The 22,192-nt window shown below is 54.2% G+C and overlaps 1 protein-coding gene across 2 annotated transcripts in view; it reads left to right on the top strand.

Annotated features, from left to right (window-relative positions):
* Nucleotides 1–7,356: 7,356 nt before the first annotated feature.
* The window catches only part of CBS (cystathionine beta-synthase), a 54,713-nt gene continuing 39,877 nt past the window's right edge, over nucleotides 7,357–22,192 (top strand). For both annotated transcript variants that reach the window (XM_040334200.1, XM_040334201.1), the window contains exons 1-6: nucleotides 7,357–7,542; nucleotides 8,322–8,428; nucleotides 9,576–9,710; nucleotides 16,890–16,969; nucleotides 20,404–20,538; nucleotides 20,855–20,924. In XM_040334200.1, the coding sequence (XP_040190134.1) occupies nucleotides 7,361–7,542; nucleotides 8,322–8,428; nucleotides 9,576–9,710; nucleotides 16,890–16,969; nucleotides 20,404–20,538; nucleotides 20,855–20,924 (709 nt within the window). In that variant the 5' untranslated portion in view covers nucleotides 7,357–7,360. The remainder of the gene's footprint in view (nucleotides 7,543–8,321; nucleotides 8,429–9,575; nucleotides 9,711–16,889; nucleotides 16,970–20,403; nucleotides 20,539–20,854; nucleotides 20,925–22,192) is intronic.

Raw genomic sequence — 22,192 nt, forward strand, 5'->3', positions numbered from 1 at the left:
ATATACTCCTCTGATTCTGTCTAGAACTCCTGAATAATAACTCCTCTGTATCTCATATAGATGGAGTATACTCTCTGTATATATTATATATACTCCTCTGTATTCTCTATAGATGAGGATATACTCCTCTGTATATACTCTATATATACTCCTCTGTATTCTCTATAGATGGAGGATATACTCTCTGTATATATTATATATCTCCTCTGTATTCTCTCTATAGATGGAGGATATACTCTCTGTATATATTATATATACTCCTCTGTATTCTCTCTATAGATGGAGGATATACTCTCTGTATATATTATATATACTCCTCTGTATTCTCTCTATAGATGGGGATATACTCTCTGTATATATTATATATACTCCTCTGTATTCTGTCTATAGATGGAGGATATACTCTCTGTATATATTATATATACTCCTCTGTATTCTGTCTATAGATGGAGGATATACTCTCTGTATATATTATATATACTCCTCTGTATTCTGTATAGATGGAGGATATACTCTCTGTATATATTATATATACTCCTCTGTATTCTCTCTATAGATGGAGGATATACTCTCTGTATATATTATATATACTCCTCTGTATTCTCTCTATAGATGGAGGATATACTCTCTGTATATATTATATATACTCCTCTGTATTCTCTCTATAGATGGAGATTATACTCTCTGTATATATTATATATACTCCTCTGTATTCTCTATAGATGGAGGATATACTCTCTGTATATATTATATATACTCCTCTGTATTCTGTCTATAGATGGAGGATATACTCTCTGTATATATTATATATACTCCTCTGTATTCTCTATAGATGGAGGATATACTCTCTGTATATATTATATATACTCCTCTGTATTCTGTCTATAGATGGAGGATATACTCTCTGTATATATTATATATACTCCTCTGTATTCTGTCTATAGATGGAGGATATACTCCTCTGTATATATTATATATACTCCTCTGTATTCTCTATAGATGGAGGATATACTCTCTGTATATATTATATATACTCCTCTGTATTCTCTCTATAGATGGAGGATATACTCTCTGTATATATTATATATACTCCTCTGTATTCTATAGATGGAGGATATACTCTCTGTATATATTATATATACTCCTCTGTATTCTGTCTATAGATGGAGGATATACTCTCTGTATATATTATATATACTCCTCTGTATTCTCTATAGATGGAGGATATACTCTCTGTATATATTATATATACTCCTCTGTATTCTCTCTATAGATGGAGGATATACTCTCTGTATATATTATATATACTCCTCTGTATTCTCTCTATAGATGGAGGATATACTCTCTGTATATATTATATATACTCCTCTGTATTCTCTATAGATGGAGGATATACTCTCTGTATATATTATATATACTCCTCTGTATTCTATAGATGGAGGATATACTCTCTGTATATATTATATATACTCCTCTGTATTCTATAGATGGAGAATATACTCTCTGTATATATTATATATACTCCTCTGTATTCTGTATAGATGGAGGATATACTCTCTGTATATATTATATATACTCCTCTGTATTCTCTATAGATGGAGGATATACTCTCTGTATATATTATATATACTCCTCTGTATTCTCTATAGATGGAGGATATACTCTCTGTATATATTATATATACTCCTCTGTATTCTGTATAGATGGAGGATATACTCTCTGTATATATTATATATACTCCTCTGTATTCTCTATAGATGGAGGATATACTCTCTGTATATATTATATATACTCCTCTGTATTCTCTATAGATGGAGGATATACTCTCTGTATATATTATATATACTCCTCTGTATTCTCTCTATAGATGGAGGATATACTCTCTGTATATATTATATATACTCCTCTGTATTCTCTATAGATGGAGGATATACTCTCTGTATATATTATATATACTCCTCTGTATTCTCTATAGATGGAGGATATACTCTCTGTATATATTATATATACTCCTCTGTATTCTCTATAGATGGAGGATATACTCTCTGTATATATTATATATACTCCTCTGTATTCTCTATAGATGGAGGATATACTCTCTGTATATATTATATATACTCCTCTGTATTCTCTATAGATGGAGAATATACTCTCTGTATATATTATATATACTCCTCTGTATTCTCTATAGATGGAGATGAGACAGTGATAGAGATTTATATATTATACAGAAATGTGCGTCAAATATATAAATATATCCCTTTATATTCTCCATCTATATACTGTGTGTGTATATACTCTTTATTCTCTCTCTCTATATATATATATATACTGTCTCCATATACTCTTTATTCTCTGTGTGTATATATATATTCTGTATTCTATCTATATCTCTCTCTATATATATATACTGTGTATTCTCTCTGTGTATATACAGATCGGGGTATATAGATATAATACAGAGGAAGGGGGCGGGGATTGCGGGACGCTTGTGATCGGAAATGACGATCATTCCGTAGGAAATATTATATTGGCGATGAGAAGAAATATTTACAGATCTACAATCCCCTCCGCACACCGCACTGCTAGCAGCCGAATCCCGCCGCAATTCCAACCGTAAAACGCCACTAAAAATCATGGCGCTTAACCGCCACGGCACCTCCCGCCCCCCGGTGTGAAAGGGGCCCAAGTATGGAGGCATCCGGGGTAAAGCTCTCCACATAGACCATCCCCCGCACCGCCATTGACGCCGCCCCTTCCACGAGCGGTTCACGCCTCGCTTTCAGATCGCTGTACTGCAGGGTAGTCTTCCCGGTCACCATTGCAGACTGACAGCGGTGAGAGCCGGCGTTGCGGGGGAGGGTCTATGCGGACCCCTCCCCCCCCGGACCCCTCCATATTTAGATGTGTCTCTCCTAATCATCAACCATGTGAGATGGTAAATGTTGTCCCTTCAGGGGCCCCCGGGGGCCTCACACCGGAATGAATGGAGAAGCTGATTGAGGGCGTTTTGCAGGCGCTATTTTTAACGCTATCGCGCCCTCCGTGTGAAAGGGGCCCAAGAGGCTCTTCTATACTCTGGAGCTCCTGCTGGAGATTCCTTCTGATCCCCTTGTGGAGGATTCCATTGGTGGAGATTTTCTAATCACACAACCAATCACATCGCTGGAATCTTTTTATATGGAATAGAAACTGAAGGACTTCTGAATAAATGGCGGTGGAACCAATCATCTGAGTTTCCATTATTTCTTATGGGGAACTTTGCTTTGATAGGAGAGCGCTGTGATAGGAGAGCGCTGTGATAGGAGAGCGCTGTGATAGGAGAGCGCTGTGATAGGAGAGCGCTGTGATAGGAGAGCGCTGTGATAGGAGAGCGCTTTGATAGGAGAGCGCTGTGATAGGAGAGCGCTGTGATAGGAGAGCGCTTTACTAGGAGAGCGCTGTGATAGGAGAGCGCTTTACTAGGAGAGCGCTGTGATAGGAGAGCGCTGTGATAGGAGAGCGCTGTGATAGGAGAGCGCTGTGATAGGAGAGCGCTGTGATAGGAGAGCGCTGTGATAGGAGAGCGCTGTGATAGGAGAGCGCTGTGATAGGAGAGCGCTGTACTAGGAGAGCGCTGTGATAGGAGAGCGCTTTACTAGGAGAGCGCTGTGATAGGAGAGCGCTGTGATAGGAGAGCGCTGTGATAGGAGAGCGCTGTGATAGGAGAGCGCTGTGATAGGAGAGCGCTGTGATAGGAGAGCGCTGTGATAGGAGAGCGCTTTGATAGGAGAGCGCTGTGATAGGAGAGCGCTGTGATAGGAGAGCGCTTTACTAGGAGAGCGCTGTGATAGGAGAGCGCTGTGATAGGAGAGCGCTGTGATAGGAGAGCGCTGTGATAGGAGAGCGCTGTGATAGGAGAGCGCTGTGATAGGAGAGCGCTTTACTAGGAGAGCGCTGTGATAGGAGAGCGCTTTACTAGGAGAGCGCTGTGATAGGAGAGCGCTGTGATAGGAGAGCGCTGTGATAGGAGAGCGCTGTGATAGGAGAGCGCTGTGATAGGAGAGCGCTGTGATAGGAGAGCGCTGTGATAGGAGAGCGCTGTGATAGGAGAGCGCTGTGATAGGAGAGCGCTGTGATAGGAGAGCGCTGTGATAGGAGAGCGCTTTACTAGGAGAGCGCTGTGATAGGAGAGCGCTGTGATAGGAGAGCGCTGTGATAGGAGAGCGCTGTGATAGGAGAGCGCTTTACTAGGAGAGCGCTGTGATAGGAGAGCGCTGTGCTAGGAGAGCGCTGTGATAGGAGAGCGCTGTGATAGGAGAGCGCTGTGATAGGAGAGCGCTGTGATAGGAGAGCGCTGTGATAGGAGAGCGCTGTGATAGGAGAGCGCTTTACTAGGAGAGCGCTGTGATAGGAGAGCGCTGTGATAGGAGAGCGCTTTACTAGGAGAGCGCTGTGATAGGAGAGCGCTGTGATAGGAGAGCGCTGTGATAGGAGAGCGCTTTGAATTACAAGCATGTTTCTGAAAAGGACCCCCCCAAAAAATCTGCAATTTAAAAAAATAAAATAAAAAAATTGATTCACGATTTGAATTGATTTTTTTTATTTTTTTTCTGATAGACACCGCGCCAATCCTAAGTTTTTAAGACGAGGCCGCAGCTTCGGCCTAGTCCGCCGCAATCCTTGTAAATGGGCGCGTCTTCGGCCAAAGCCTCGCCTAAAAAATCCTGCCCCAAATGGAAAAAGAAAATATGGACGGCCGCACTCCAAAAAACCTTGATGGTTGTCTTTATTTAAAAAAGGAAAAATGCACTACAAGTCCCAGCGCACAACACAGGAGTAAAACGGCCGACGCGTTTCGCACTATAAATTAGTGCTTAATCCTAGCTGGAATAAGAAATCCTGCCCGCCGCGATCCTGGGAAAAGGCAGCGAGGCCGGACGCCGCTTCGCGGCCTTTTCCCAGGATAGCGCGCGAGCCGTGGGCAGGTATTTTTTTTAGGTGAGGCCACGGCTTCGGCCTAGTCCGCGAAGCGCCGGGCTAAAAAAAAAAACGATTTGCCCTCCCAACTCGATTCAAAACGATTTTTTCCCTACCCCAGCCCTACTTCCGGAACAAATTATTATACTCGCAATCCAAGATTTTACTGTATTTATTCTGGAAAAGATGAACTTTATACTCCTCCCCCCTCACTAGAAGGCTCCGCCCCCATTCTATGAATAACGTGTTTCTATGAAGATCGGCGATCGCACAACATTCTATGTGATGGAAGGAAATCTCTCCTCACTGGAAAGGATGATGATAATAAAAAAAGAAGAATAATATTTTGTATTATTATTATTATTATTATTATTATTGTTGTTAATAAAAAATATTTGTATTTTATTTTTATTTATTATTATTATTATTATTATTATTAATAATAATTAATAATATAAAATATATTTGGTGATTTTATTTCTACAAATAACTGATGAGATTTTATAAAAACACGGAAACAAGTGCGGAGAAAATCTACAGATAATCCCGCGGCGTCGTCTTATGCCGTAGAAAGTCTTGTGTGCCGCAATTATATGTCAACAAAATGTCATTAATAAAAAAACACAAAAAATGTAAAATGTCTTCATCTCCAAAAAGATCGCAACAAAAAAAGTTTCCAAACACGGAAGGTCGGTTCTGTGAAGAAATGTGGGTGGGGTCTGGGTGGGCTCCGCCCCTCCATAAAATCCGATGACCAATGAGCTCCGGCCGGCGTGTCCGGTAATGTTCCGATCTTCTCAGCCTGTTGGTGTCTCCTCCAATCTCCGGGGACGATCGGATCCCATCCCCCGGAATGACGTCGCGCCGGATCTCCACCGCTCACATTTTCTCTCGTATCGGCAATTAAGAGGAAATGGAAACTCCCCACAATGTCATCTTCTTATTATTTGTTACATTTTATTTAAAAATCCAAAAATACTCAAATTTCTCAAGTGTCATCCTGACATGGGGGGTGGGGGGGGTCCTACATTCTCAATAACGAGGTGGGGGGGGTCCTACATTCTCAATAACGAGGTGGGGGGGGGGGGTCCCGCATTCTCAATAACGAGGGGGGGGGGGTCCCGCATTCTCAATAACGAGGGGGGGGGTCCCGCATTCTCAATAACGAGGTGGGGGGGTCCTACATTCTCAATAACGAGGTGGGGGGGGGGGTCCCGCATTCTCAATAACGAGGGGGGGGGTCCCGCATTCTCAATAACGAGGGGGGGGGGTCCCGCATTCTCAATAACGAGGGGGGGGGGGGTCCCGCATTCTCAATAACGAGGTGGGGGGGGTCCCGCATTCTCAATAACGAGGTGGGGGGGGGTCCCGCATTCTCAATAACGAGGGGGGGGGGGGGTCCCGCATTCTCAATAACGAGGGGGGGGGGTCCCGCATTCTCAATAACGAGGGGGGGGGTCCCGCATTCTCAATAACGAGGGGGGGGGGTCCTACATTCTCAATAACGAGGGGGGGGGGGTCCTACATTCTCAATAACGAGGTGGGGGGGGTCCCGCATTCTCAATAACGAGGGGGGGGGGGTCCCGCATTCTCAATAACGAGGGGGGGGGGGGGGGGGGCCCGCATTCTCAATAACGAGGTGGGGGGGGGGGTCCCGCATTCTCAATAACGAGGGGGGGGGTCCCGCATTCTCAATAACGAGGGGGGGGGGTCCTACATTCTCAATAACGAGGTGGGGGGGTCCTACATTCTCAATAATGAGGTGGGGGGGTCCTACATTCTCAATAACGAGGGGGGGGGGGGGTCCCGCATTCTCAATAACGAGGGGGGGGGGTCCCGCATTCTCAATAACGAGGTGGGGGGGGGGTCCCGCATTCTCAATAACGAGGTGGGGGGGGGTCCCGCATTCTCAATAACGAGGGGGGGGGGGGGGGGGGGAGGGGATACTAACAGACGGAGAAGATTGGAAGGTCGGATATCTTTTCTCCGGTGTAGAACATTACTGAGTCACTTTAGTACTTTTCTGAGGAAAGGAGCTCATTGGTCATCTGATTCTATGGAGGGGCGGAGCCCACCCAGACCCCACCCACATTCTTCACAGAAATGACGTTCCGTGTTTGGAACTTTTTTGGTTGCGTTCTTTTTCGAGGAGATTAAGAGGGGGGGGGGGGCTATCCTTTTCAGAATAAATACATATTTGGGAATTGTCTTTCTCTTCTTTCTTTCTTTCTTTCTTTCTTTCTTTCTTTCTTTCTCTGACTCAGAATGAACAGGCTGCATGTCATCTCCTGTATCTCACACATGATTGGCTGCCCCTGATGTTGGAGGGGACAGTACCATATGGGTGATTTTTCTAACATGGATTGTCTCTTCCCCCCCCCCCCCCCCCCCAGGACACATCATGCCATCGGTGCCCCCCAACGAGGAGGTGTCGTCCTGTCCTCATGCGGCCAACAATCACGTCACCAATGGAGGAGCCGATCTGGGAGGGGAGAGGAAATGGATCCGACCCGACCTACCCAGCAAATGTACCTGGGAGCTGGGGATGGCACCGAGCGCGTCCCCCCATATCCACACCCCCCCGTAAGTATGGAGGAGACCCCATCCCCCCCCCCCCATATCCACACCCCCCCCGTAAGTATGAAGGAGACCCCACCCATCACCACATCCACACCCCCCCGTAAGTATGGAGGAGACCCCCCCATATCCACACCCCCCCGTAAGTATGGAGGAGACCCCCCCATATCCACACCCCCCCCGTAAGTATGAAGGAGACCCCACCCATCACCACATCCCCTCCCCCCCCCACCCATATCCACACCCCCCCGTAAGTATGGAGGAGACCCCATCCCCCCCCCCCATATCCACACCCCCCCCCGTAAGTATGGAGGAGACCCCATCCCCCCCCCCCCATATCCACACCCCCCCGTAAGTATGGAGGAGACCCCATCCCCCCCCCCCCCATATCCACACCCCCCCCGTAAGTATGGCGGAGACCCCATCCCCCCCATATCCACATCCCCCCGTAAGTATGGAGGAAACCCCCCCGTAAATATGGGGGAGACCCCCATCCCCCACATCCCCCCCATAAGTATGGAGGAGACCCCATCCCCCCCCCATATCCATGGTGGACCTCACTTTGTATAGTAAATATTTATGAGGAACCTTTATCCAGATACACCAGATAGACGGGTCGCCTGCTGTCCTGTTATTGGCTGTTCCCGAGATTGCAGCTAGGACTTGTTGTTATACTTGCCCCCCCTCCCCCCCCGTGTCAGTCCTGACCTCTGACTGGAGCCGGGGTCATGTTCTGTCCTCTGTCTGCTCCCCGCTGTGTTCTGATTGGACTCTCCTTGTTTCAGTGTTTCCCCTCCGTCCATCATGTCCACCATCCTGCAGAAGATCGGACACACTCCACTCGTCCGCATCAATAAGATCGGAAAACGTCACGGACTCAAGTGTGAGCTGTGTGAGTATCGCCTTCCCTCAACCTGCCGCCTGCACCCCGCTGTCGCCTCTGCTCCCCTCCGCCTGCCTGCACCCCGCTGTCGCCTCTTCTCCCGCCTGCCTGCACCCCGCTGTCGCCTCTGCTCCCGCCTGCCTGCACCCCGCTGTCGCCTCTGCTCCCGCCTGCCTGCACCCCGCTGGCGCCTCTGCTCCCGCCTGCCTGCACCCCGCTGTCGCCTCTGCTCCCGCCTGCCTGCACCCCGCTGTCGCCTCTGCTCCCCTCCGCCTGCCTGCACCCCGCTGTCGCCTCTGCTCCCGCCTGCCTGCACCCCGCTGTCGCCTCTTCTCCCGCCTGCCTGCACCCCGCTGTCGCCTCTGCTCCCGCCTGCCTGCACCCCGCTGTCGCCTCTGCTCCCGCCTGCCTGCACCCCGCTGGCGCCTCTGCTCCCGCCTGCCTGCACCCCGCTGTCGCCTCTGCTCCCGCCTGCCTGCACCCCGCTGTCGCCTCTGCTCCCGCCTGCCTGCACCCCGCTGTCGCCTCTTCTCCCGCCTGCCTGCACCCCGCTGTCGCCTCTTCTCCCGCCTGCCTGCACCCCGCTGTCGCCTCTGCTCCCGCCTGCCTGCACCCCGCTGTCGCCTCTGCTCCCGCCTGCCTGCACCCCGCTGTCGCCTCTGCTCCCGCCTGCCTGCACCCCGCTGTCGCCTCTGCTCCCGCCTGCCTGCACCCCGCTGTCGCCTCTGCTCCCGCCTGCCTGCACCCCGCTGTCGCCTCTGCTCCCGCCTGCCTGCACCCCGCTGTCGCCTCTGCTCCCGCCTGCCTGCACCCCGCTGTCGCCTCTGCTCCCGCCTGCCTGCACCCCGCTGTCGCCTCTGCTCCCGCCTGCCTGCACCCCGCTGTCGCCTCTGCTCCCGCCTGCCTGCACCCCGCTGTCGCCTCTTCTCCCGCCTGCCTGCACCCCGCTGTCGCCTCTGCTTCCCCCTCTGTCGCCTCTGCTCCCTGCCCCCATTTTTTTTTTGTCTTTCGACCTCTTGCACCTGTATTCCTGCCACTCTGCCTGGCTGAATTGTGTTCCAATCAGGAGTTGTACTATTGGGCACTGAACAGCCTCCCCCCCCTCCCCCCCGCTGAGTGCGCTGCGCACCAACCTTCTCATGTCTGCTTCCCATAGTGGCCAAATGTGAGTTCTTCAACGCAGGAGGCAGTGTGAAGGATCGCATCAGTCTGCGCATGGTGGAGGACGCCGAGAGAGACGGGGTCCTAAAACCGGGGGACACCATTATAGAGCCCACCTCTGGAAACACAGGTAAGGGGGGACACCATTATAGAGCCCACCTCAGGAAACACAGGTAAGGGGGGGGGACACCATTATAGAGCCCACCTCTGGAAACACAGCTAAAGGGGGGGGGACACCATTATAGAGCCCACCTCAGGAAACACAGGTAAGGGGGGGGACACCATTATAGAGCCCACCTCTGGAAACACAGGTAAGGGGGGGGACACCATTATAGAGCCCACCTCTGGAAACACAGGTAAGGGGGAGGCACCATTATAGAGCCCACCTCTGGAAACACAGGTAAGGGGGAGGGCACCATTATAGAGCCCACCTCAGGAAACACAGGTAAGGGGGGGGGGACACCATTATAGAGCCCACCTCAGGAAACACAGGTAAGGGGAGGGACACCATTATAGAGCCCACCTCAGGAAACACAGGTAAGGGGAGGGGCACCATTATAGAGCCCACCTCAGGAAACACAGGTAAGGGGGAGGCACCATTATAGAGCCCACCTCTGGAAACACAGGTAAGGGGAGGGGCACCATTATAGAGCCCACCTCAGGAAACACAGGTAAGGGGGAGGGCACCATTATAGAGCCCACCTCTGGAAACACAGGTAAGGGGGAGGGGCACCATTATAGAGCCCACCTCTGGAAACACAGGTAAGGGGAGGGGCACCATTATAGAGCCCACCTCAGGAAACACAGGTAAGGGGGAGGCACCATTATAGAGCCCACCTCTGGAAACACAGGTAAGGGGGGACACCATTATAGAGCCCACCTCTGGAAACACAGGTAAGGGGGGACACCATTATAGAGCCCACCTCTGGAAACACAGGTAAGGGGGGGCACCATTATAGAGCCCACCTCTGGAAACACAGGTAAGGGGGGGCACCATTATAGAGCCCACCTCTGGAAACACAGGTAAGGGGGGGGGGACACCATTATAGAGCCCACCTCTGGAAACACAGATAAGGGGGGAGACACCATTATAGAGCCCACCTCTGGAAACACAGGTAAGGGGAGGGGCACCATTATAGAGCCCACCTCAGGAAACACAGGTAAGGGGGAGGCACCATTATAGAGCCCACCTCTGGAAACACAGGTAAGGGGGGACACCATTATAGAGCCCACCTCTGGAAACACAGGTAAGGGGGGGCACCATTATAGAGCCCACCTCTGGAAACACAGGTAAGGGGGGGCACCATTATAGAGCCCACCTCTGGAAACACAGGTAAGGGGGGGGGACACCATTATAGAGCCCACCTCTGGAAACACAGGTAAGGGGGGGGGACACCATTATAGAGCCCACCTCTGGAAACACAGGTAAGGGGGGGGGACACCATTATAGAGCCCACCTCAGGAAACACAGGTAAGAGGGGGGGGCACCATTATAGAGCCCACCTCTGGAAACACAGGTAAGGGGGAGGGGCACCATTATAGAGCCCACCTCTGGAAACACAGGTAAGGGGGGGACACCATTATAGAGCCCACCTCTGGAAACACAGGTAAGGGGAGGGACACCATTATAGAGCCCACCTCAGGAAACACAGGTAAGGGGGGGGGGCACCATTATAGAGCCCACCTCTGGAAACACAGGTAAGGGGGGAGGCACCATTATAGAGCCCACCTCTGGAAACACAGGTAAGGGGGAGGGGCACCATTATAGAGCCCACCTCTGGAAACACAGGTAAGGGGAGGGGCACCATTATAGAGCCCACCTCTGGAAACACAGGTAAGGGGGAGGGGCACCATTATAGAGTCCACCTCTGGAAACACAGGTAAGGGGAGGGGCACCATTATAGAGTCCACCTCTGGAAACACAGCTAAAGGGGGGGGGGACACCATTATAGAGCCCACCTCAGGAAACACAGGTAAGGGGGAGGGGCACCATTATAGAGCCCACCTCTGGAAACACAGGTAAGGGGGGGGGGCACCATTATAGAGCCCACCTCTGGAAACACAGGTAAGGGGGAGGGGCACCATTATAGAGCCCACCTCTGGAAACACAGCTAAAGGGGGGGGGGGACACCATTATAGAGCCCACCTCAGGAAACACAGGTAAGGGGGGGGCACCATTATAGAGCCCACCTCTGGAAACACAGGTAAGGGGGGGACACCATTATAGAGCCCACCTCCGGAAACACAGGTAAGGGGGGGGGCACCATTATAGAGCCCACCTCTGGAAACACAGGTAAGGGGGGGGGACACCATTATAGAGCCCACCTCTGGAAACACAGGTAAGGGGGGGGGACACCATTATAGAGCCCACCTCTGGAAACACAGGTAAAGGGGAGGGGACACCATTATAGAGCCCACCTCTGGAAACACAGGTAAGGGGGGGGGACACCATTATAGAGCCCACCTCTGGAAACACAGGTAAGGGGGGAGGGACACCATTATAGAGCCCACATCAGGAAACACAGGTAAGGGGGAGGGGCACCATTCTAGAGCCCACCTCTGGAAACACAGGTAAGGGGGAGGGGCACCATTATAGAGCCCACATCAGGAAACACAGGTAAGGGGGAGGGGCACCATTATAGAGCCCACCTCTAGAAACACAGGTAAGGGGGAGGGACACCATTATAGAGCCCACCTCTGGAAACACAGGTAAGGGGGGAGGGACACCATTATAGAGCCCACCTCTGGAAACACAGGTAAGGGGGAGGGGCACCATTATAGAGCCCACATCAGGAAACACAGGTAAGGGGGAGGGGCACCATTATAGAGCCCACCTCTGGAAACACAGGTAAGGGGGGGACACCATTATAGAGCCCACCTCTGGAAACACAGGTAAGGGGGGGGGGGCACCATTATAGAGCCCACCTCTGGAAACACAGGTAAAGGGGGGGGGGGACACCATTATAGAGCCCACCTCTGGAAACACAGGTAAGGGGGGGGACACCATTATAGAGCCCACCTCTGGAAACACAGGTAAGGGGGGGGACACCATTATAGAGCCCACCTCTGGAAACACAGGTAAGGGGGGGGACACCATTATAGAGCCCACCTCTGGAAACACAGGTAAGGGGGGACACCATTATAGAGCCCACCTCTGGAAACACAGGTAAGGGGGAGGGGCACCATTCTAGAGCCCACCTCTGGAAACACAGGTAAGGGGGAGGGGCACCATTATAGAGCCCACATCAGGAAACACAGGTAAGGGGGGGGGGGGGGCACCATTATAGAGCCCACCTCTGGAAACACAGGTAAGGGGGAGGGGCACCATTATAGAGCCCACCTCAGGAAACACAGGTAAGGGGGGACACCATTATAGAGCCCACCTCTGGAAACACAGGTAAGGGGGGACACCATTATAGAGCCCACCTCTGGAAACACAGGTAAGGGGGGGCACCATTATAGAGCCCACCTCTGGAAACACAGGTAAGGGGGGGCACCATTATAGAGCCCACCTCTGGAAACACAGGTAAGGGGGGACACCATTATAGAGCCCACCTCTGGAAACACAGGTAAGGGGGGGGGACACCATTATAGAGCCCACCTCTGGAAACACAGGTAAGGGGGGACACCATTATAGAGCCCACCTCAGGAAACACAGGTAAGAGGGGGGGGCACCATTATAGAGCCCACCTCTGGAAACACAGGTAAGGGGGAGGGGCACCATTATAGAGCCCACCTCAGGAAACACAGGTAAGGGGGGGGCACCATTATAGAGCCCACCTCTGGAAACACAGGTAAGGGGAGGGACACCATTATAGAGCCCACCTCAGGAAACACAGGTAAGGGGGGGGGGACACCATTATAGAGCCCACCTCTGGAAACACAGGTAAGGGGAGGGGCACCATTATAGAGCCCACCTCTAGAAACACAGGTAAGGGGGGAGGCACCATTATAGAGCCCACCTCTGGAAACACAGGTAAGGGGGGAGGCACCATTATAGAGCCCACCTCTGGAAACACAGGTAAGGGGAGGGGACACCATTATAGAGTCCACCTCTGGAAACACAGCTAAAGGGGGGGGGGGACACCATTATAGAGCCCACCTCAGGAAACACAGGTAAGGGGGAGGGGCACCATTATAGAGCCCACCTCTGGAAACACAGGTAAGGGGGAGGGCACCATTATAGAGCCCACCTCTGGAAACACAGGTAAGGGGGAGGGGCACCATTATAGAGTCCACCTCTGGAAACACAGCTAAAGGGGGGGGGGGACACCATTATAGAGCCCACCTCAGGAAACACAGGTAAGGGGGAGGGGCACCATTATAGAGCCCACCTCTGGAAACACAGGTAAGGGGGGGGGCACCATTATAGAGCCCACCTCTGGAAACACAGGTAAGGGGGAGGGGCACCATTATAGAGCCCACCTCTGGAAACACAGCTAAAGGGGGGGGGGACACCATTATAGAGCCCACCTCTGGAAACACAGGTAAGGGGGGGGACACCATTATAGAGCCCACCTCTGGAAACACAGGTAAGGGGGGGGACACCATTATAGAGCCCACCTCTGGAAACACAGGTAAGGGGGGGGACACCATTATAGAGCCCACCTCTGGAAACACAGGTAAGGGGGGACACCATTATAGAGCCCACCTCTGGAAACACAGGTAAGGGGGAGGGGCACCATTCTAGAGCCCACCTCTGGAAACACAGGTAAGGGGGAGGGGCACCATTATAGAGCCCACATCAGGAAACACAGGTAAGGGGGGGGGGGGGGCACCATTATAGAGCCCACCTCTGGAAACACAGGTAAGGGGGAGGGGCACCATTATAGAGCCCACCTCAGGAAACACAGGTAAGGGGGGACACCATTATAGAGCCCACCTCTGGAAACACAGGTAAGGGGGGACACCATTATAGAGCCCACCTCTGGAAACACAGGTAAGGGGGGGCACCATTATAGAGCCCACCTCTGGAAACACAGGTAAGGGGGGACACCATTATAGAGCCCACCTCTGGAAACACAGGTAAGGGGGGGGGACACCATTATAGAGCCCACCTCTGGAAACACAGGTAAGGGGGGACACCATTATAGAGCCCACCTCAGGAAACACAGGTAAGAGGGGGGGGCACCATTATAGAGCCCACCTCTGGAAACACAGGTAAGGGGGAGGGGCACCATTATAGAGCCCACCTCAGGAAACACAGGTAAGGGGGGGGCACCATTATAGAGCCCACCTCTGGAAACACAGGTAAGGGGAGGGACACCATTATAGAGCCCACCTCAGGAAACACAGGTAAGGGGGGGGGACACCATTATAGAGCCCACCTCTGGAAACACAGGTAAGGGGAGGGGCACCATTATAGAGCCCACCTCTGGAAACACAGGTAAGGGGGGAGGCACCATTATAGAGCCCACCTCTGGAAACACAGGTAAGGGGGGAGGCACCATTATAGAGCCCACCTCTGGAAACACAGGTAAGGGGAGGGGACACCATTATAGAGTCCACCTCTGGAAACACAGCTAAAGGGGGGGGGGGACACCATTATAGAGCCCACCTCAGGAAACACAGGTAAGGGGGAGGGGCACCATTATAGAGCCCACCTCTGGAAACACAGGTAAGGGGGGGGGCACCATTATAGAGCCCACCTCTGGAAACACAGGTAAGGGGGAGGGGCACCATTATAGAGTCCACCTCTGGAAACACAGCTAAAGGGGGGGGGGGGACACCATTATAGAGCCCACCTCAGGAAACACAGGTAAGGGGGAGGGGCACCATTATAGAGCCCACCTCTGGAAACACAGGTAAGGGGGGGGGCACCATTATAGAGCCCACCTCTGGAAACACAGGTAAGGGGGAGGGGCACCATTATAGAGCCCACCTCTGGAAACACAGCTAAAGGGGGGGGGGGGACACCATTATAGAGCCCACCTCAGGAAACACAGGTAAGGGGGGGGCACCATTATAGAGCCCACCTCTGGAAACACAGGTAAGGGGGGGGGACACCATTATAGAGCCCACCTCTGGAAACACAGGTAAGGGGGGAGGCACCATTATAGAGCCCACCTCCGGAAACACAGGTAAGGGGAGGGGCACCATTATAGAGCCCACCTCTGGAAACACAGGTAAAGGGGAGGGGACACCATTATAGAGCCCACCTCTGGAAACACAGGTAAGGGGGGGGGACACCATTATAGAGCCCACCTCTGGAAACACAGGTAAGGGGGAGGGGCACCATTCTAGAGCCCACCTCTGGAAACACAGGTAAGGGGGAGGGGCACCATTATAGAGCCCACATCAGGAAACACAGGTAAGGGGGAGGGGCACCATTATAGAGCCCACCTCTAGAAACACAGGTAAGGGGGAGGGACACCATTATAGAGCCCACCTCTGGAAACACAGGTAAGGGGGGAGGGACACCATTATAGAGCCCACCTCTGGAAACACAGGTAAGGGGGAGGGGCACCATTATAGAGCCCACATCAGGAAACACAGGTAAGGGGGAGGGGCACCATTATAGAGCCCACCTCTGGAAACACAGGTAAGGGGGGGACACCATTATAGAGCCCACCTCTGGAAACACAGGTAAGGGGGGGGGGCACCATTATAGAGCCCACCTCTGGAAACACAGGTAAAGGGGGGGACACCATTATAGAGCCCACCTCTGGAAACACAGGTAAAGGGGGGGACACCATTATAGAGCCCACCTCAGGAGTGGGGCGGGGGGGCACCATTATAGGGGACGCTGGTTACCTCGGGGAAGAGGTATATACAGGTGATCTCTGGGACAGGTGAATACACCTGGGTGACCCTTGATGAGGGATGTTGGTATCAGGTGAGGTCGGGGGATGGGCGGTCTCCATGCTGTACATCCTGTATACAGACCGGTCAGACGGGTTCAGTGACCTGTGCTCAGGGTTGTGTTCTCTGCGTACACCTTGGGGGGGGGATATACAGTATCTGACAAAGGTAAGTACACCCCTCTGTCACATTTCTTGTATCTTTTCATGTGTATAACAAATAACTCAACACACAGCCATTAATGTCTAAACCGCTGGCAACAAAAGTCAGGACACCCCTAAGTGAAAATCTCCAAATTGGGTCCAAAGTGTGAATATTTTGAGGCACTAAGGGGGGGGGGGCCCTTGTGTGGTGACGGGGGGCCTCGGAGAGGTGTGTCTATACAGTGAAATGGGGGGGGGGTTTTAGTATTTGAAATGGAAGCTGTCTGTGTTCCCATGGCGGACACACATGTAGAATGAAGGTGTGATTGGCTCCCTGGCCAGTGATGGGTGTCGGTGATTTGCAGGTATCGGATTGGCCCTCGCAGCGGCTGTGAAGGGATATCGCTGCATCATCGTCATGCCGGAGAAGATGAGTATGGAGAAGGTGAGCGCCGACCACAGCGTCTGCCTGGATTAGTGACTCACCATAGAGAGGGGGGGAAGCTGCTGCATGAAAGTAGAACGACCCATCAGACGCCCCCACCACGGGGTTCAATATTGTGATGGATGATGCCCAATGGCCCCTCTACACCTCTATGTTTCTGTCCTCTGTTGGAGGAACGCGCTGTAGCTCGGGGAGGGGGAGTGAAGGGATTGGGGGAGGGGGAGTGAAGGGATTGGGGGAGGGGGAGTGCAGTGAAGGGATTGGGGGAGGGGGAGTTAAGGGATTGGGGGAGGGGGAGTGCAGTGAAGGGATTGGGGGAGGGGGAGTGAAGGGATTGGGGGGGGGGGGGCTGTAGCTCAGGGAGGGGGAGTGCAGTGAAGGGATTGGGGGGGGGCTGTAGCTCGGGGAGGGGGAGTGAAGGGGGAGTGCAGTGAAGGGATTGGGGGGGGGGGGGCTGTAGCTCGGGGAGGGGGGGTGAAGGGGGGTGGGGGAGTGCAGTGAAGGGATTGGGGGGGGGACTGTAGCTTGGGGGGGGAGGGAGTGCAGTGAAGGAATTGGGGGGCGGCTGTAGCTCCGGGAGGGGGAGTGCAGTGAAGGCATTGGGGGAGAGCGCAGTGAAGGGATGGGGGGGGGGAGCGCAGTGAAGGGATGGGGGGAGGGGGAGTGCAGTGAAGGGATTGGGGGAGGGGGAGTTAAGGGATTGGGGGAGGGGGAGTGCAGTGAAGGGATTGGGGGAGGGGGAGTTAAGGGATGGGGGGGGGGAGCGCAGTGAAGGGATGGGGGGGGGGGAGTGCAGTGAAGGGATTGGGGGAGGGGGAGTGAAGGGATGGGGGGGGGGGGCTGTAGCTCAGGGAGGGGGAGTGCAGTGAAGGGATTGGGGGGGGGCTGTAGCTCGGGGAGGGGGAGTGAAGGGATTGGGGGAGGGGGAGTGAAGGGATTGGGGGGGGGGGGGGCTGTAGCTCAGGGAGGGGGAGTGCAGTGAAGGGATTGGGGGGGGGCTGTAGCTCGGGGAGGGGGAGTGAAGGGGGAGTGCAGTGAAGGGATGGGGGGGGGGGGGCTGTAGCTCGGGGGGGGAAGGGGGGGGGGGGAGTGCAGTGAAGGGGTTGGGGGGGGGACTGTAGCTTGGGGGGGGAGGGAGTGCAGTGAAGGAATTGGGGGGCGGCTGTAGCTCCGGGAGGGGGAGTGCAGTGAAGGCATTGGGGGAGAGCGCAGTGAAGGGATGGGGGGGGGGGAGCGCAGTGAAGGGATGGGGGGAGGGGGAGTGCAGTGAAGGGATTGGGGGAGGGGGAGTTAAGGGATTGGGGGAGGGGGAGTGCAGTGAAGGGATTGGGGGAGGGGGAGTGAAGGGATTGGGGGGGGGGGGCTGTAGCTCAGGGAGGGGGAGTGCAGTGAAGGGATTGGGGGGGGGCTGTAGCTCGGGGAGGGGGAGTGAAGGGATTGGGGGAGGGGGAGTGAAGGGATTGGGGGAGGGGGAGTGCAGTGAAGGGATTGGGGGAGGGGGAGTGAAGGGATTGGGGGAGGGGGAGTGCAGTGAAGGGATTGGGGGAGGGGGAGTGAAGGGATTGGGGGGGGGGCTGTAGCTCAGGGAGGGGGAGTGAAGGGGGAGTGCAGTGAAGGGATTGGGGGGGGGGGGCTGTAGCTCGGGGAGGGGGGGTGAAGGGGGGTGGGGGAGTGCAGTGAAGGGATTGGGGGGCGGCTGTAGCTCCGGGAGGGGGAGTGCAGTGAAGGCATTGGGGGGGGGGGAGCGCAGTGAAGGGATGGGGGGGGGGGGAGTGCAGTGAAGGCATGGGGGGGGGCTGTAGCTCCGGGAGGGGGAGTGCAGTGAATGGATTGGGGGGGGGGAGGGAGTGCAGTGAAGGGATTGGGGGGGGGGGCTGTAGCTTGGGGGGGGGGGGGAGAGCAGTGAAGGGATGGGGGGGGGGAGTGCAGTGAAGGCATGGGGGGGGCTGTAGCTCCGGGAGGGGGAGTGCAGTGAAGGGATTGGGGGGGGGGGCTGTAGCTTGGGGGGGGGGGAGTGCAGTGAAGGAATGGGGGGCGGCTGTAGCTCGGGGAGGGGGAGTGCAGTGAAGGGATTGGGGGGGGGGGGGGAGTGCAGTGAAGAGATTGGGGGGCTGTAGCTTGGGGGGGGGGGGGGAGTGCAGTGAAGGGATTGGGGGCGGGGTTGTAGCTTGGGGGGAGGGAGTGCAGTGAAGGGATTGGGGGGGGGGTGCAGTGAAGGGATTGGGGGGGGGGGGCGGCTGTAGCTCCAGGAGGGGGAGTGCAGTGAAGAGATTGGGGGGGGGGGGGCTGTAGCTCCAGGAGGGGGAGTGCAGTGAAGGGATTGGGGGGCGGCTGTAGCTCCGGGAGGGGGAGTGCAGGGGGGAGGGGGAGTGCAGTGAAGGGATTGGGGGGGGGGGAGTGCAGTGAAGGGATTGGGGGGCGGCTGTAGCTCCAGGAGGGGGAGTGCAGTGAAGGGATTAGGGGGGGGGGCTGTAGCTCGGGGAGTGAAGGGGGAGGGAGTGCAGTGAAGGGATTGGGGGGGGGGGGAGTGCAGTGAAGGGATTGGGGGGGGGGGAGTGCAGTGAAGGGATTGGGGGCTGTAGCTCGGGGAGGGGGAGTGCAGGGGGAGGGGGAGTGCAGTGAAGGGATTAGGGGGGGGGCTGTAGCTCCAGGAGGGGGAGTGCAGTGAAGGGATTGGGGGGGGGGCTGTAGCTCGGGGAGTGAAGGGGGAGGGGGAGTGCAGTGAAGGGATTGGGGGGCGGCTGTAGCTCCGGGAGGGGGAGTGAAGGGGGAGGGGGAGTGCAGTGAAGGGATTGGGGGGGGGGAGTGCAGTGAAGGGATTGGGGGGCGGCTGTAGCTCCAGGAGGGGGAGTGCAGTGAAGGGATTGGGGGGGGGGCTGTAGCTCGGGGAGTGAAGGGGGAGGGGGAGTGCAGTGAAGGGATTGGGGGGGGGGAGTGCAGTGAAGGGATTGGGGGGCGGCTGTAGCTCCGGGAGGGGGAGTGCAGTGAAGGGATTGGGGGGGGCTGTAGCTTGGGGGGGGGGGGAGTGCAGTGAAGGGATTGGGGGGGGGGGGCTGTAGCTTGGGGGGAGGGGGAGTGCAGTGAAGGGATTGGGGGGCGGCTGTAGCTCCGGGAGGGGGAGTGCAGTGAAGGGATTGGGGGGGGCTGTAGCTTGGGGGGAGGGGGAGTGCAGTGAAGGGATGGGGGGTACAGCGGACATGAAGAGGACCTGTATGAGGCAGAACCTTCTTCTGTGGGAGGAGGACGGCGAGGTCGGAGGCCACAGATGGTCCTTCGGAGATCCTCCAGAATCTGTAGAGTTTTGGGAAATGATGATCGTGGTCTGATTCCTCTTCTTATATTTCGAGGCCCCCCTCCCCTCCCCCTTCCCTGACCTCCATCACATCGGACTTGACCGTCTCGCACTGTAGAAGAAATCTCTTTTTTTCCGGCAGGTTGACGTTCTTCGCGCTCTGGGGGCGGAGATTGTCCGGACTCCAACCAACGCCCGCTTCGATTCCCCCGAATCCCATGTGGGAGTGGCCTGGAGGCTGAAGAATGAGATTCCCAACTCTCACATCTTGGATCAGGTATGGGGGGGGGGAAGTGGGGCATGTGGCACATGGTGGGATATAACTCTGGTATGGGACACAGGAAGGTGGTGGGGGTATGGTGGGGGGTCTGGGGAATCCGGAGGGGGTGGGGGGATTACCAGTGGACGCAGTATGGTGGGGGGTCTGGGGAATCGGGAGGGGGTGGGGGGTTTAGCATTGGACGCAGTATGGTGGGGAATCGGGAGGGGGTGGGGGGGTATCTTTGGACGCAGTTTGGTGGGGGGTCTGGGAAATCGGGAGGGGTTATATCTCCATCATGAATCTTCATTATGGCTTTCTTTCTCTTTCTCAGTACCGAAACGCCAGCAATCCTCTCGCTCACTACGACACCACCGCAGAAGAAATCCTGACGCAGTGTGATGGTTTGTAGTCCGCAGATTATAGAAGTCTCCTTTTTATGTAAGGGTGTGTAATGGGTGAGGAGACTCTGGGATTCCTTTTTCAGTCACTTTAGATTTAGGAATACAAACAGAACTGAGAGAATTGGGGGGGGGGGGGCAGCAGAGGGATCCCTGCCCTTTGTCTGCTGAGTGGATATTGTATCTGGTTTTACGTGTGGTGGTTCTCACATGATCTATAGATATCACCAGGACCCGGCACTGGTGAATGGTCTCCTCCTGTCCTGTCCTGGGATGGCACCATGTGTGGTGGTTCTCTCGTGCTTTGTGAATGGTCTCCTCCTGTCCTGGGATGGCACCATGTGTGGTGGTTCTCTCGTACTTTGTGAATGGTCTCCTCCTGTGCTGGGATGGCACCATGTGTGGTGGTTCTCTCGTACTTTGTGAATGGTCTCCTGGGATGGCACCATGTGTGGTGGTTCTTTTGTACTTTGTGAATGGTCTCCTGTCCTGGGATGGCACCATGTGTGGTGGTTCTTTTGTACTTTGTGAATGGTCTCCTCCTGTCCTGGGATGGCACCATGTGTGGTGGTTCTCTCGTACTTTGTGAATGGTCTCCTCCTGTCCTGGGATGGCACCATGTGTGGTGGTTCTCTCATACTTTGTGAATGGTCTCCTGGGATGGCACCATGTGTGGTGGTTCTCTCGTACTTTGTGAATGGTCTCCTCCTGTGCTGGGATGGCACCATGTGTGGTGGTTCTCTCGTACTTTGTGAATTGTCTCCTGGTATGGCACCACGTGTGGTGGTTCTCTCGTACTTTGTGAATGGTCTCCTGCTGTCCTGGGATGGCACCATGTGTGGTGGTTCTCTCGTACTTTGTGAATGGTCTCCTGGGATGGCACCATGTGTGGTGGTTCTCTCGTACTTTGTGAATGGTCTCCTCCTGTCCTGTCCTGGGATGGCACCATGTGTGGTGGTTCTCTCGTGCTTTGTGAATGGTCTCCTCCTGTCCTGGGATGGCACCATGTGTGGTGGTTCTCTCGTACTTTGTGAATGGTCTCCTCCTGTCCTGGGATGGCACCATGTGTGGTGGTTCTCTCGTACTTTGTGAATGGTCTCCTCCTGTCCTGTCCTGGGATGGCACCATGTGTGGTGGTTCTCTCGTACTTTGTGAATGGTCTCCTGGGATGGCACCATGTGTGGTGGTTCTCTCGTACTTTGTGAATGGTCCCTTTAGTGGCTCCATCACTGCCATAGAGTAGCGGGAACGAGACATCTGCTGGGAGGCCG

Source organism: Rana temporaria (assembly GCF_905171775.1).
Source record: "Rana temporaria chromosome 2 unlocalized genomic scaffold, aRanTem1.1 chr2r, whole genome shotgun sequence".
Taxonomy (NCBI): Eukaryota; Metazoa; Chordata; class Amphibia; order Anura; family Ranidae; genus Rana; species Rana temporaria.